Source organism: Pelobates fuscus, chromosome 1, assembly GCF_036172605.1.
Source record: "Pelobates fuscus isolate aPelFus1 chromosome 1, aPelFus1.pri, whole genome shotgun sequence".
Lineage (NCBI taxonomy): Eukaryota > Metazoa > Chordata > Amphibia > Anura > Pelobatidae > Pelobates > Pelobates fuscus.
This window is the reverse complement of record NC_086317.1, coordinates 496,822,176-496,837,204: the sequence shown is the minus strand read 5'-3', so window position 1 is coordinate 496,837,204 and position 15,029 is coordinate 496,822,176. Positions and strand designations below refer to the sequence as shown.

Below are 15,029 nucleotides of genomic sequence, written 5' to 3'. Positions count from 1 at the left end.
CCTGTAACTCTCCAAGAAACCATAAAACCTGTATATAGGGGGTACTGTTTTACTCGGGAGACTTCGCTGAACTCAAATATTAGTGTTTCAAACTGGTAAATTGTATTACAACGATGATATTTTAAGTAAAAGTGACGTTTTTTGCATTTTTTACAAACAAACGGCACTTTTATGGACTATATTATTGTTGTAATATGTTTTACTGTTTTAAAACACTAATATTTGTGTTTAGTGAAGTCTCCCAAGAATAACAGTACCCCCCATGTACAGGTTTTATGGTGTTTTGGAAAGTTAGAGAGTCACATATAAGGCTCGCATTTCATTTTTTTGACATTGAAATTTGCCAGATTGGTTATGTTGCCTTTGAGACCGTATGGTAGCCCAGGAATAAGAATTACCCCCATGATGGCATACCATTTGCAAAAGTAGACAACCCAAGGTATTGCAAATGGGGTATGTCCAGTCATTTTAAGTAGCCACTTAGTCACAAACACTGGCCAAATATTAGTTTTTTGCTTTTTTCACACAGAAACAAATATGAACGCTAACTTTGGCCAGTGTTTGTGACTAAGTGGCTACTAAAAAAGACTAAACATACCCCACGTTCAATACCTTGGGTTGTCTACTTTTTCAAATGGTATGCCATTATGGGGGTAATTCTCATTCCTGGGCTACCACACCGTCTCAAAGGTAACATTACTAATCTGGCAAATTTCAATTTGAAAATGGAACGTTCTATATTTGACCCTGTAACTTTCCAAAACAACATAAAACCTGTTAATGGGGGGTACTGTTGTACTCGTGAGACATCGCTGATTACAAATATGTGCATTTTGTTGCAGTAAAACCTAACAGTATTATGACATTTACAGCTAAAATGTGAGGCGGAACTACAAATTAAAAAAAAAAATTCTAATTTCTTACAGTTTTTTTTTATTTTATTCATAATAAATTGTTTCATATATAAATATTTTATATGAAATGAAAGCCCTGTTTCTCCTGAACAAAATGATATATAATAAGTGTGGGTGCATTTAATATGAAAGAGGGGAACTACGGGTGAACAGACATATAGCGCAAATTCCAGTTTTTGTTTACGTTTTGTTTTGATCAGAACGTGCACTATTGACTCCGTCCTGAAGGGGTTAACAGTAGATTTGTGTAGGATTTTTTTTTTTTTTTTTTTAAATGGTAAATGTACAGAGTATCTGTAAGTTAAAGACCAATAAGTCAATGTGGCCTGATGGAACACACCCCAAGTTATTAAAAGAGCTTAGTAGTGTACCATCATACCCATCGAACTTGTAAAAAATAAAACAAGTTTTACAAGTTCGAGTTCGGGTATGATGGTTTTTATTTGGCCTTTTTTGGGGCCTAAAAATAAAGATTTTAGAAAAAAGACGACCTCAAATGGTAAGTTTTATTTTCTTAGTTATTCTTTTATTCCCCCTCACTATTTTTAGGGTGAGGGGGGTAGGTAGGGGATTATTTTTTATTTGGGTGTGGGGGGTGACATGGGGCTTGTCACTTTGGAAGGGGGGCATTTTCTTTTAGGGACCCCACCCGCTGCTCCGGGGTGGGGGAGCACAATATGTCCCCCCTCCTTTCCCTTTATGGCCCCACCCGCCGCTCAGGGGTGGGGGAGGACAATAAGTGCCGCCGCTCGGGGAGAAGGGGGAGAACAGTTGGTCCCCCCCCATTCTTTGTTATTTATGGCCCCCACCCACCGACCTGTTTAGTAGACATGCCCCTACTTGCGGTATAGCGAGTAGGGGCATTCGGGAGATTTTAATCTCCTTTTATTCTATTATGGGGGTCATATTGACCCCCATAGAGTGAGGGAGGACATGGGGGGCTTGGAAGTGCCGGGGAGCACTGCTCCCTGCCGCTTCTATCTTTACATTTAACAAGGAGGGAGCTGTGCGTCTTTCTGATGAATGAATGGATGTAATTCCCGTTCGCATGTGCAGGAATCTCACAGCGCTATCTAGTGTGGGCAGATGACGTGTGCCACAAGGAATTCATCTGCCCACACAAACCTAGGTCTTGGCACAAAATAAGGATTAAAAAAATTGGTAATATGGGGGGCTTAAGGGCATTTAGGGGTGAATAGGGGGTCAATTCGATATAGTGGAGTCGGGAGGGTGGTTTTAAAAAAAACAAACAAACTGATTCGGCCATGACAGTGCCACTTTAACAGTATAATGAGTACAAAATAGGGACATTTATGTGACCCTTTTGTTCGATAATATGTATGAGATAGGAGATAATGGGTCAGTGCTATTCATGCCTGTGTTATGTAGCCTTGTGCTAGTGAAAACGGATCATGAACTTTGTGGGGAAAACTGGGTGGAACGTTAACCTTCAGTTTGGTGTCAGTTGGTTTGAGGTCTTCCAGGTATACTATTACTGTGGGTTCACTACCTGACCGCTGGCTTGATTAGGGTGCTTGAGGACCAGTGTCCATGGGCTCCAAGTTTTTTTTCCGTACGTGTCTCATGTATGTGTTAGGGAAGAATGCACCTCCTCTAGGAGGTGACCGGACACCACCTTATTGATCAATTCCCTGATTCTGGGTGCTCATGCTTTTTTCCAGTTTACTGGTAAAACAAATGTGTGATCAGTGATCGTGATGGTCTGGGGAGTGGGTTCGGGTAGTGGAAGAAAAGTAGTGTTTATGGTGTAGTAGGCAAACTAATTCTGGTCACTAGGTGAATCATTTTGGCTTTTTTGGACCAGTACTCGTGAATCGGTAGGTCCACTATATATGGCCCATTGTCCCTGCAGGGTGGGAGCATCTCCAGCATGCTACTGATGCATTGGGGAACATAGTTTGTATTTGACGGCGCTAAATGCCATCTGGAAATTTGTTTGTAGATTCCTTCTTGAGTGTATGTGTGTGTGATGCTGGATTTATGTACATTAACGAATATGCGTTTCCAGTCCCTTTTGTGTAAGTGTGAAATTGAGCTCCGATTCCCATGAGCTTGCATATTTTGGTAAGGAGGGTGATGCCTCCTGTTGCAGTGTCTTTTACATCAGTGAGATGAGTTTTGTTTTAATGCCTCTTGAGGCACAGTGGTTTTCGAATGTTGTGAGTTGTCTGTTCCCGTTGAGGTGGTTAGAGGTAGATGTAATAAAATGGGTGAGCTGGGAGTGCCTGAAGTGTTCTAACGCTGTGGGCGTTGTATCGGGCCAAAGACTGTGAAGGGGTATGACGCCCTGATCATTCAGCACTGAGTGCAGGGTGGAGTGTTGCAAAGGAGGGTGGATGGAGGCCTGGTGGGAAATCACGGTTTGTGTGCGATTAGATATAAAGGGGACGGGTGGGGCGAGATGCTCAGTAGACCCCTAATTTGTGACCAGACTTTAAGAGTAGGTGTGTAGTGTGGGCTCCTCTGAGCGAGGTCCTCCCCATGTGCTGCCACGGGATGGTGTATAGTGGGTGTTGGAATGCAGCTCCATCCAGAAGGACCCAGTGTTTACAGTTGTTCGGAAGTGCCCATTCATATAGTCTCCCAAGCATGTTAGCTTGATAGTACATTTCAATGTCCGGAAGGCTTAAGCCGCCTTGGTGTTTGTGGCATGTGAGGGTTTTATACAGAAGTCTGGGGTGAGTCTGGGCCCAGAAGAAGCGAGTAATGTCCGAAAAGAACGTTTTGGGTAGAACTATGGGGATGGTTTGTAAAAGGTACAGAATTTTGGGGAGTACGTTAATCTTTATAATGTTTATGCGGCATAGCCACCCAAAGTGTGGCTTGTGCCATTTAGTCAGGTCTTGAGAGAGAGTCTGCAGCAGGGGTAGGAAGTTCAATTAGAAGAGTTTAGATGAGTGTACAGGAAGGTGTATTCCTAAATATTGAATGGAGGTGGGTGACTATAGAAAGGGAAAAGAGTTTTGTAGGGACCTCTGTATAGCACTAATGGGAGGGGTTCATCTATATGTAAAGGTGTGTCTAGGTGTTGGATGAGGTTGCAGGGAATTGTTTGTTTGATTCGGGGAGTGAGGTATTGTTCCACTTCCGTAACAGTAGGTGGGGGGCCAAATGGTTCTTATCTGCTGTCACATTCTATGTTATAGAATTTATATTCTACAATAAAAAAAATTCATTCCAACTAAATGGATTGGTAAAAAAAAATATATATATACATTTGACAGATTCACTCTCGGTTTGTCCACTCACTGTATCTTATTATAGATTCAGTCTCAGGTTTTTCATCTTTGTATTAGACAAATTCTCTAAGAATGCTTTAAATCGGCCGTGTAGTCTGTAGTGTACAGTGTGAAATGTATTTAATCTTGTTTTTCTCTCTGCAGAACACAGACAGCAGTTACTTCTTCCTGTTTGAGTTCAGTAAAATCGGGATGCCTCGGGATTGTGTGAAGCATCCAGGACTGTCATTAAAACCATGTCTGTACAAAAAGAGATAAACATGGAGAGAGAACATCTGACCCTCGAGCCTTAGTCTTTACACCCAATAGCCCCTTCAAACATTTTGTCTTTTGAGGCCCCTCCATCTCCGAATAACTGTGTGTGGCCAGGCCCCTCCATCTTTACAGCTGATGTGGCGGTATTCCCTTTACCCCAATCCTATAAGCAGTATGTGACCATCTGAACATGCCCTCGGGGGCTGGACCTCTTTTATTCATATATATATATATATATATATATATATATCTCATCTCACTTTCCGCATTCTCATTCCTCCCCCTGACTAGAACTGGCAGTAACAGTCCTTGTGAGACATCAGACCTGAAGAAAGGAAACTAGATTTTATTGAACAGTAAGGTTATTGCATTTTCATACAGCTGTTGATATCACAGAAGGCTGACTGCATGCACGCGGCGCTGGCGCCACACACTGGCAGAGATGTGGGTGGGAAGTGGTAACAGGATGATGGCTTCTCTCCTCTGCTGGGCTGGACCTTGGATAGAGTCATTCAGGAAGACCGGACACAAGTACTGCGCCTGTGGGGATGATGAGGCTTCTTGCTCCTGCACCACAGACACGTGTACCAAAGGCAATGCACACAGTTTGGGAGACATTGTTTCCCGCAGCAGGCCCAGACGGGTATCCCACAAAGCGTGCTTCAAATGTAGGCCAGTCAGCATCACCCCCAAATCGTCAGTCGGAGGAAGGACGCTGTGTGATACCTGCCGACAGAGACATGACAATAGGCATGGAATTAAAGTAGGCCAGTCCAGCAAATAAAATGTTTTGATGTAAATGTGTTTTTTTTAAATATATTATAAGTAAAGATTGAAGCGTCTGTCAAGGCACCCTAACCACTGAAATGCATGCTGTAATAATCAAAATACTAGCTGCGTAGTAAAAGGCTGCCTCTTGCTTTCTAACTTAACTTGTTTGATGTTTGGAATGAGAAACTTGTGTCAGAAGCTGAAATATATACAATCCAGTGCACACGCTCATTCACTAAACCATTATTTCACATCTTACATATTGTAATAGTTTTTTTATTTATTTTTTACTCTAGCAGCCTAATCCTTGCCCTTATGAGATTAATCCACTTACTTGGGAAATACTTCCTTACTGGGACTCTCTGCAAGTCAAGGCTAAATAGGGTCCTGTAATGAGGCACCTGTGTATGCATGTTCAGGTGAGTGCGGCCCTCTTGGTTCCTTTTATATATTTGGGAGTCCCAGGCCAACTCCTTGGTTTTGCACCCCTCCCTGTCACAGGTGCCCCATTCCAGGACCCTATTTCGCCTTGACTTGCAGAGTCCCAATAAGGATGTATTTCCCAAGTAAGTGGATTAATCTCATAAGAGCAAGCATTAGGCTGTTCGGGTAGGACCTGCCAGAATGCGGGCATTGACGTTGTGGTAGGCTTATGCAATATATGATCATATAATGTAACTAAACCCCCATTATTTTTTGCCTAGGTGAGGTGTTTTTATATAAATCTATTACAATCTGTGAGATTTGAAATCATTGTTTAGTGAATGAGCGAGTGCGCTGAATTGTATATTTTGGCCCCAGCAGCACCCTATAATGTATGTTCAGGTGAGTGCAGCCCTCTTGGATGGATATATATATCTCCTGACCAGGTTTATATCGTGTGTGTGTGTGTGTGTGTGTGTATATATATATTTTTTATTATTTTTTTTTGTGGAATTTAATGTCAAATTACAGACATGCCTCCACTCCCTTTGCCTATCTGACCAGAGCCTCAAACATGGACCGTATTAATCACCCATGCGAATACTAACGTCAGCTGTCCCTATCTTTGCAAAGTTAAGCAGTGTTGCTCCCAGGCCGAGTGATTCCTGTCAGACATGGCATCTAATCACTGGCTCCCAGGCTGAGTGATCGCTGTCAGCCATGGCATCTAATCACTGGCTCCCAGGCTGAATGATCGCTGTCAGACATGGCATCTAATCACTGGCTCCCAGGCTGAATGATCGCTGTCAGCCATGGCATCTAATCACTGGCTCCCAGGCTGAATGATCGCTGTCAGTCATGGCATCTAATCACTGGCTCCCAGGCTGAGTGATCGCTGTCAGTCATGGCATCTAATCACTGGCTCCCAGGCTGAATGATCGCTGTCAGCCATGGCATCTAATCACTGGCTCCCAGGCTGAGTGATCGCTGTCAGCCATGGCATCTAATCACTGGCTCCCAGGCTGAGTGATCGCTGTCAGCCATGGCATCTAATCACTGGCTCCCAGGCTGAATGATCGCTGTCAGCCATGGCATCTAATCACTGGCTCCCAGGCTGAATGATCGCTGTCAGCCATGGCATCTAATCACTGGCTCCCAGGCTGAATGATCGCTGTCAGTCATGGCATCTAATCACTGGCTCCCAGGCTGAATGATCGCTGTCAGTCATGGCATCTAATCACTGGCTCTCACCAGAGACTCAAACAGCCCCTACACATTATAGCATTATATTTCATTAGTGAGCCAGCCAATAGTAGTTCAGTAAACACCAATCTTGACATACACCCGGCAGACAGGCTGCTGGAATGACAGTAGTTTGAACTGAGTCATCCGGCTATCAAGGCAGCTTCGTCTGAGTGGCAAACAACAATACTCAGGTACATGCTACAATCTGTGTTTACCGGGACTCTTACTGAGATCAATAAGATCCTGTGTAAACAGGTATTTGAATGCATTGTTGTGGTTTTAGTGCAATTTGATGGCCAGCTGACCTCCAAGCGGTCCAGCCACACGTGGATAACATCATACATTATATGGTGCAACTGCCATTGTTCCATGCCACGGCCCCAATCTCAGGGTAGCACCAGGGTTTACATGTTCCAGACTAGCTGAGATTGAGTGGAATTAAACTAATTCCCAAAACGGATCTTGAGGGGCTGGAGAAAACCCATAATCCTGTCTCCTCAGTTTCCATGCTGGGATTTGCATCTATTGATAACTGGCACATTATTAACATGCCACAACCCAGCAATGACTAAAAACATAGCAAAAACTGCAGAGATGGAAATGCCCTTTAATGTCTCTTGGAGAATAACTGATCTACCTTGCAGATCAGTCCACTCCACCACGACAAATTCGAAATAACCCATCACCCCTTATTGCATGAGAAACCTATGGTATTTCTACTACACAAGGTGTCTGATAATCTGCTCTCTGTCCAGGTCTGCTTGCAAATAAGCTTGTGGTACAATACCTGTAGTTGTAGAGAATAAAGCTCCAGAGCTATGTTCTCTGTTTGAGCTCTTTCCTCTCGAATTTTCTGGATAAATACAGCTGGCTGCTGGAACACACTCAGATTGTATGTTACATTGAGCAGGGATGGTGCTGACAGATAGCTGAACAGGAGCTTCAAGCGAACATGGAGTGCCTGAACCCAGTGCATAGGACTTGGTGGTGTAGATGAAGGGTAGACGTTCCATTCCTGGGGGAGGAAATTCCCAAACATAGCTTCTCGCACCCTCTGACACCTTAGACAGTGGCATGAAGATGACGCATTCTTCAGTTCTTGCACAGCCCTTCCAATCAGTACACCAATTGATTTCCATTCTTCCTGTAAAAAGCTGAACAATGGATGTCCAATCCATCCTGATGAGAGTCTCTGTGAGACCTCATTATCACATATATTCAGTTTCTCCAGGCTCTCAAACCAGCATAATTTCTCCATTGTGATATTCTGACTTTCTTCCTTCCCATTACATTCTACACTATTCTTCTTCTGCAAGCTCTCATCTTCCTGACTTCTCGTCTGGTATTTCTCAATAGGCTGATCTTCCTTATTCCTCCTCTTCTCTATTTCCGGGTATCCTTGCACACTGTCCATCGTCACCCATAAAGTTTTCAGTTCGCTTTGCTTGGTCACATGTAGAGATTCCAGCTCAATTAAAAGCTCCAACATCTGTCTCAGCAGGTTTTGGTTGAAAGACCACATACTTTCCCTGCTTGCACATATTTCCTTTAAGGGTTCTTGAGGTCCTGGTGATGATAAATCAACTTTTTTGACACCTGAAAATTTTTGGGTTAACTGTTTGTCTTGTTTCGGGTATTTTGGGGTCCACACATCTTGTGTGATAAGGAGCTCTGACATAGCTTTGTATCCATAGTCTTCATATGTAGTACTTTGTAGACCTTCACTCAGTCCTAGAGCAGATGGCTCCCACAGAGAGGTGATCTTTTGTATTGACCAGTGAAAACGGTTCATCCAGAATCCTGCAAGGAGTACAGTGATTAGTGACAATATCTTGCTGGGCCTAATGCACAGGATTAGCAAAGATCTAATCAGAGAACAGGGACAAGAGGCACTTCGAAATATTAACCATTTTTAAAGGAACACTTTTTAGGGGTTAGAATAGTGTCCCTTTTAGAACCACATTTTTGTAAAGCTTCTAAGTTTTAGTCTACCATCTATCAGTCAGCCAGGACTAGGTTCTTTCCCACTTTGGATTCAACACTTCTCAATGAGAAGCATTATCTTGGACTGCAGGGCATGCACAGTAGGATGCTTGATTGGATTGGCATGGGATATCTTCAAGAGTGAGCAGAACTGCGACTAGGAGAACACCGCTGGATTAGAGGTAAGTAACAGTTTTTTTTATACAAAATGTGGGAGGGGGGCAAAATCCAAACAGCCAAAAATAAATGTAATTATTGCTAAATTCTTTAAAAAAGTAGAAATTATATATTGTGATAATCATTAAAAGGTACAATCTAAGCACCAACCCAACTTTAACTTAACTGGTTCTGGTGTATAGATTATGCCTCTGCAATTCTCTGTCATTTAGGAGTTGATCACTTTGTTTATGCATCCCTGGTTTCACCTCCCCTGGTCTCTCACATTTTGTAAAAAGCTCAGTAAGTGTGCAGGAACTGGTACCTGACAACGTGCCCTCATCTAGCACAGACAGCAGGTTTGAGATCCCACGACTTATTAGGTGGGAGTCTTTTAGACAGTGCTCACTCACTGCTAGTATGCTCTCCGCATCATCCTCATCCACAATGTGTCCTCCATACACGACAGATCCTTCAAGACATAAGCAAAGAAATCCCAATAAGATGCTTTCCTTATGCAACCACTTATGTACAGTTATTCACATACTATATAACCACTTATGTACAGTTATTCACATACTATATAACACAGGTAGCTACGCTCAGCGCCATCAACAAACAAAATATGATATATCCAGCTACGCACACTGTGGCAGCAATGCCTCTGACGTGCTCCTGGAGGGGCCTGCTGGCCAGCCTCTTGCCTCAGGACTATGGCACCTGTGATGGACCTTGGCCAATGTACTTTAAAAAGCCTCTGTTCGTGCATTTTGACTTAGCTGGTTCAGTATATGGGATTCACTGAACAGATTATGCTTATTGGGTTCGTATACCGAATGAACTACCGAACATCCAGACCACCCAGGAGAGTCATGTGCTGCTTGTAGACTTTTGACCCTTATCAACACCTTAATCGCAACATTGTAAGCGGTCGGCTGGGTGGTTGTCGTTCAAATGTGTGAATATGTGGCGGTGGACATCTTTAGCCGCGAACACATACAGGGGTGTTTAGTCGTCAAGTGCATGGAACTATTATCGGATACTCAACAGCGGGAACACCGCTTGGGTTTCCATCTCTTTGTACTTTCGGCTGAATTCACATGAGAAGAGCGGCGTTCAGTGGGAACAAGCTCCCGAACAAAGGACACAGATTGAGAGCACGTACGAACAGTTTTATTCATATATATTGTTGTATTGTGAACTCCCGAAAGAGACCGACCGCACAGCCTGATTTCATAGAACACTTTTGGGCAGAAGCCTCGTGTGTGGTTGGTCAAATAATGACTTCCATGGAAAGGCTGAAACGATCTGGGTCATTTTTGGATATTTTGGTCCTAACATATCCCTCAGATCCAACAAACGCAGCCGAAACGAGACAGAGTTATAGTTTAGACCGATCGCACACGAGGCGCCTGCCCAAAAGAGTTCCATGGCTTCAGGCTGAGCGGTCGGTCTCTTTCAGGGGTATGAAATACAATAAAATAACAAATATAACAGTTCGTATGTAAGCTGGTTATGTGCCCCTCGTTCGGGAGTTTGCTCCCACCGAACACCGCTCTTCTCAGACGAATGGAACCAAACATACGTGGAGGGGGATGTCTCAGCATCATGAGTGTGAGCGTTGATCCGTGGTGAGAGCCTGCTGCCACGTAGTCACTAGGTATAACTCCTTAGGTAGGTTTTGGGACACGAAAGCTGAAGTTAACTGGCCCAAATCATACCCCAGTAAACCTCCCCCCCCCCCCCCCCCCCCAGTAAAACATCCACAGGTAACTCCTGAATCAATCCGGCCTCCAGAATCCTTGCTCCTGCACCCCAATTCAAATGGAACTTGGTGGTCAGCAAGTAGTTAATTGCCCCCCTCCCCCCCCTGCTATGCGAACAGCTACCAAACCTCCTGTTCACGCCGACTCTGGAACTAGGTGTCGCTTGACCAAGGTTCACTCCCTACCTTGGAAACTATATCGTAATATTGATCTCTTTTTGGAGACCATGAAAAGCGAGATTGTAAAGATTTTATCCCAATATGAACCTATGCAAAAGAGAACAAGCAGCTCTTAAATCCCTCAGAGATAACAGTGAAATAATTATCAAACCAGCGGATAAGGGGGGTAATATTATGGTAATGGTATTGGATAATTATGTCAAAATGTTAACTACTGTCCTGGAAGATACCAACACCTATCGTATTTTGAAGTCAGACCCAACTAACTATTTTCTCCAACAATATAATAAGATTTTGGTCAAGGGCCGCAGTGAAGGGTTGCTGTCGGGTGACGAGTACGAATTTATTCTTAAATACTGGGTGCCTATTGGAATAAACCGATAGTATGGACAGGACTCAGTGGTATATGGCCATACTTTTGGTTTATTCCAATAGGCACCCAGTATTTTTGAATTTTGACCCTAGGTGGTGGTTTTTCTGGGACAGTGATACAGTGGTGGTGGTGGTCATATTTTGGTCTCACACCTTAACGCAAGGAGGTTATTCTACCATTCATAGGTACTTATCCACCATACAGTTACTAAGAAATTTATTCTTGGGCGTCACCCTAGGACAGCAACTTTTTGATGCCTGCCCAAAGTCCATAAAAGCCTGACCTTCCCCCCCCAGGCCGACCGATAGTTTCGGGTATTGACAATATAACCCAAACTGGGAGCATTTACATTGACAGGATATTGAGACCATTTGTTAAAAAGCTCCCTTCTTATCTCAGGGACACAAAACAAACCCTCAATCTCCTCTCCAACCTTGAAGTTCCGCCCTCAGCACAATTATGTAGCCTGAATATTGAGGCACTTTACTCCTCGGTCCCTCACTTGAATGTCATAAAACATATTGGCCATTTTGAATCAAAGGGTGAACAACATTCTCTACATACCGACTTCTGTCTTAAACTTTTGGAATACATACTGACACACAACTATTTCATGTTTAGAAACATATTTTACCATCAGATAAGGGGCAATGCGATGGGGACAGCCTGTGCCCCATTGTATGCCAATTTGCATCTAGGATGGTGGGAGGAAAAGTTGACTCACCTTCAAGACATCTCTAGGTACCTTCCTCTCATCTTCCTTTGGCGTCGATATATAGACAATGTGCTCATTGTGTGGTGTGGCAGCATGGACGAGTTTCATGAATTTGTGAAGCTACTCAATATTAATGAGGAGAACTTAAAGTTCACTAATGAATTTGTTGGGACTAGTCTGAATTTCTTAGATTTAACAATTTCAATCACAGATACAAATAAGATACACACCACCCTTTACAGAAAACCATCAGCATTAAATCTCAAGTGGGATAGCTTTCACCCTACACCCTTGAAACAAGATATTCCTACTGGCCAATATCTTCGAGTGAGACGAAACTGTAGTACCATAGAGGAATTCCACTCCAAAGCTAAGGATCTCAGAAAGTCCTTCAAAGAGAAAGTCAACCCTAATAAGTGCCTAAAACGGGCGTACAAGAGGGCGTTGGAATCTGACAGGAACACACTGCTTAGCGAACCTGCCCCTAATAGGACTTGTAAATATTCACAAAAAAACATAAGACTGATAGCTACTTATGATGCAGGTTGGGAAAACGTCAAAAGGTCTTTCAAACGCTTTTGGCCACTACTAACTAGTGACGAACATCTACACGAAGTAGTGGCCCCTTTTGTGACTCTTACAGCACGCTGGGGAAAAGATCGTCGTGACATCTTAGCCCCAAGTCACTTACAAACTAGACAATCCCCAACAAATACCTGGCTTCACAATACAGTCATTGGTACCTATGGGTGCGGCAGATGTGTCTCATGTAAATTTATAAATAGGGATTCGAAAAAGGTATGGGATCACTATCGACAGGCACCCCGACTGGGAACCTCAGTTGAAGGATGCTCCTAGCGCTTCCTGAGGACTCCAAGCACTGCAGCAGACACCACAACCACCGAACCGGAGAAGCATACAAATGCTCTTAAGCATATGAATGTTGTAAACAGCTGAACAGGAAAAGCATACAATCAGCTTACACTCCTGGCAACCAGCATACAATCCAATTCCCCCAAAAACGAGACGACACTTTGTTTTGAGGTCAAGCAGAACTGACTGTACTGGCACATACAGCCTCTTTTATTCCCAATCCACAAACATAGTACTTCCCACAGGGTTTTACAGAACAACCAATCAATACGTAAAATACACACAGACACTCCCACACAAAATCCTCCCCTCTGCCTGTGATATGATTACTGAACACAATGGGTAATCTCATTATCACAGGCAGAGGAATACAGTTTTATCAAACATCATGCAATAACCCCATATAAAGTATATCCTCGGAACCAGGGGATCTGGGTGAACCACATATCCAAAATTCACCCAGATCCATTCAGTAGTTTGGAAGATACAGTTTAATGCAGATTCCGCAGAACATATACAGATTATATAAAAAATAATTACTGTATAATGTGTCCCCTGTTGTATAGTTTAAAACTACTGCACGATGTCTTTGTGCACCAAATACCGGCGAGATGGCACCGTGTAGAAAAGTCACAACAATGTCTGTGAGTTAAAATCCATTGTTCTCACCATGTGCTTCATCCATTTTTCTCACCATGTGCCTCTGATACATGAAATGGTGGCCACCCAGTAACTCCACAGTATGTCCCCAGATGGTTCTTAAAGGGCCAGTAGCAGCATAATACAATACAACATTCCCAAATACAGTTCTTAAAGGGGTAATACATCCCAGGGCCATAGTCGCAGGGCAGGAGGCTAGCAACCAGGCTGCTCCAATGCCCAGTGGCGAGGTTGGTTCTGCCACATAGTGAAAACAAAAAACTTTTGAAATAGCTTCATTTTTCAACTGCAACACAGCAGGACTGGTTTACGTGCTGACTTGCCAGTGCAATGTCGGAAAAAAAATGTCGGAAAAACATTCCGTCCTTTTAAAAAACGTATTCAGGAGCATATCAGAAATCTAACAGACAACCCAATATCTAGGAATTTGCGAGAACATCACGGAGGCGACTAAGGGTTTACGCTTCTGTGTCCTGGAATTGGTTAAGAAGAATGTAAGGAGAGGAGATTATGCCAAGTTTCTCAGACAGAGAGAGTGTTATTGGATTTACCAACTAAAGACACTAAGTCCAAAAGGGTTGAATGAAGGATTCTCCTTTTCTGGGGTAAGATTCCCTTATCCCCCACTGTATATATCTGTACATTTTCTCATATTTTGTGGTAAGGTAAAGCTGCTTTTTGATGGATAAGTGTTTTGTTGGTCATCTTGAAGTAAGTCCCACTATAGATTTAATGCTAGTTACTAATTGTCAGGGGCTTGTTTAACTGTATGGAGATATACCTTTAAAAGATCAGAGTCTGAGTCAGACATCTCCTAATTAACCTCTGAAGTTACCATTGTCAGATAGGAACTTACATGCTCTTAATAAACATAAGTTTTTTGGCCCTAGTACCAATATAGAGACGTAATGCCTGAAAATATTTGTTGCATATTTATTTATTTGTATTCCCTTCTTTCAACGAGATCGGCACATCAGGGTGCGTGCTAACATCTCTGTACCCGCCTTCCTGAGGATATGATTCATTCGTGTGACTGTCTGTCACACAAACCGCGCCCACTATCATGGGGCGCCCAGGGATTGGTTGTTTGACGGCATAGTGTGGCGGATCTCTTGACCGCCACCCACTGGAGTGGATTGCCCCAGCTTCTGACCGCAAACAATTACACACCCACAACCGACGTGCCATGTGGTGATTGGCCGTATAACGTCCTGAGGGGCGTGGCTTTCTGCTATTTAAACACACGCTGACTCTGGCTCTGCTCTTGAAAAAGGCGCAACAGAGCGCCGAAACGCGTTGAGCGGCAGCTCTTTAGCTGCTTTTTATTTTAATATAGATTCTATATGGAGTTTTATTTAGCTTTGATTAGCCTTTATTGTAGCTCCACAACAACCCCCTAGTTAACCTTAGGGATTGTATACTTTTATAATTATACTACTGGGCTCATCCAGCTTCA

The 15,029-nt window shown here is 43.2% G+C and overlaps 2 protein-coding genes across 2 annotated transcripts in view; one reads left to right on the top strand and one right to left on the bottom strand.

Annotated features, from left to right (window-relative positions):
• RRP8 (ribosomal RNA processing 8) overlaps positions 1-4,841 on the top strand; it is a 41,857-nt gene extending 37,016 nt beyond the window's left edge. Inside the window, exon 9 of the mRNA XM_063433429.1 lies at positions 4,319-4,841. Within this exon, the coding sequence (XP_063289499.1) occupies positions 4,319-4,432 (114 nt within the window). The 3' untranslated portion in view covers positions 4,433-4,841. The remainder of the gene's footprint in view (positions 1-4,318) is intronic.
• The window catches only part of LOC134586281 (dynein heavy chain domain-containing protein 1-like), a 246,596-nt gene continuing 236,339 nt past the window's right edge, over positions 4,773-15,029 (bottom strand). Inside the window, exons 24-26 of the mRNA XM_063441768.1 lie at positions 9,333-9,479; positions 7,656-8,668; positions 4,773-5,155 (exon numbers count right to left, since the gene is read on the bottom strand). Coding sequence (XP_063297838.1) covers positions 4,820-5,155; positions 7,656-8,668; positions 9,333-9,479 — 1,496 coding nt within the window. The 3' untranslated portion in view covers positions 4,773-4,819. The remainder of the gene's footprint in view (positions 5,156-7,655; positions 8,669-9,332; positions 9,480-15,029) is intronic.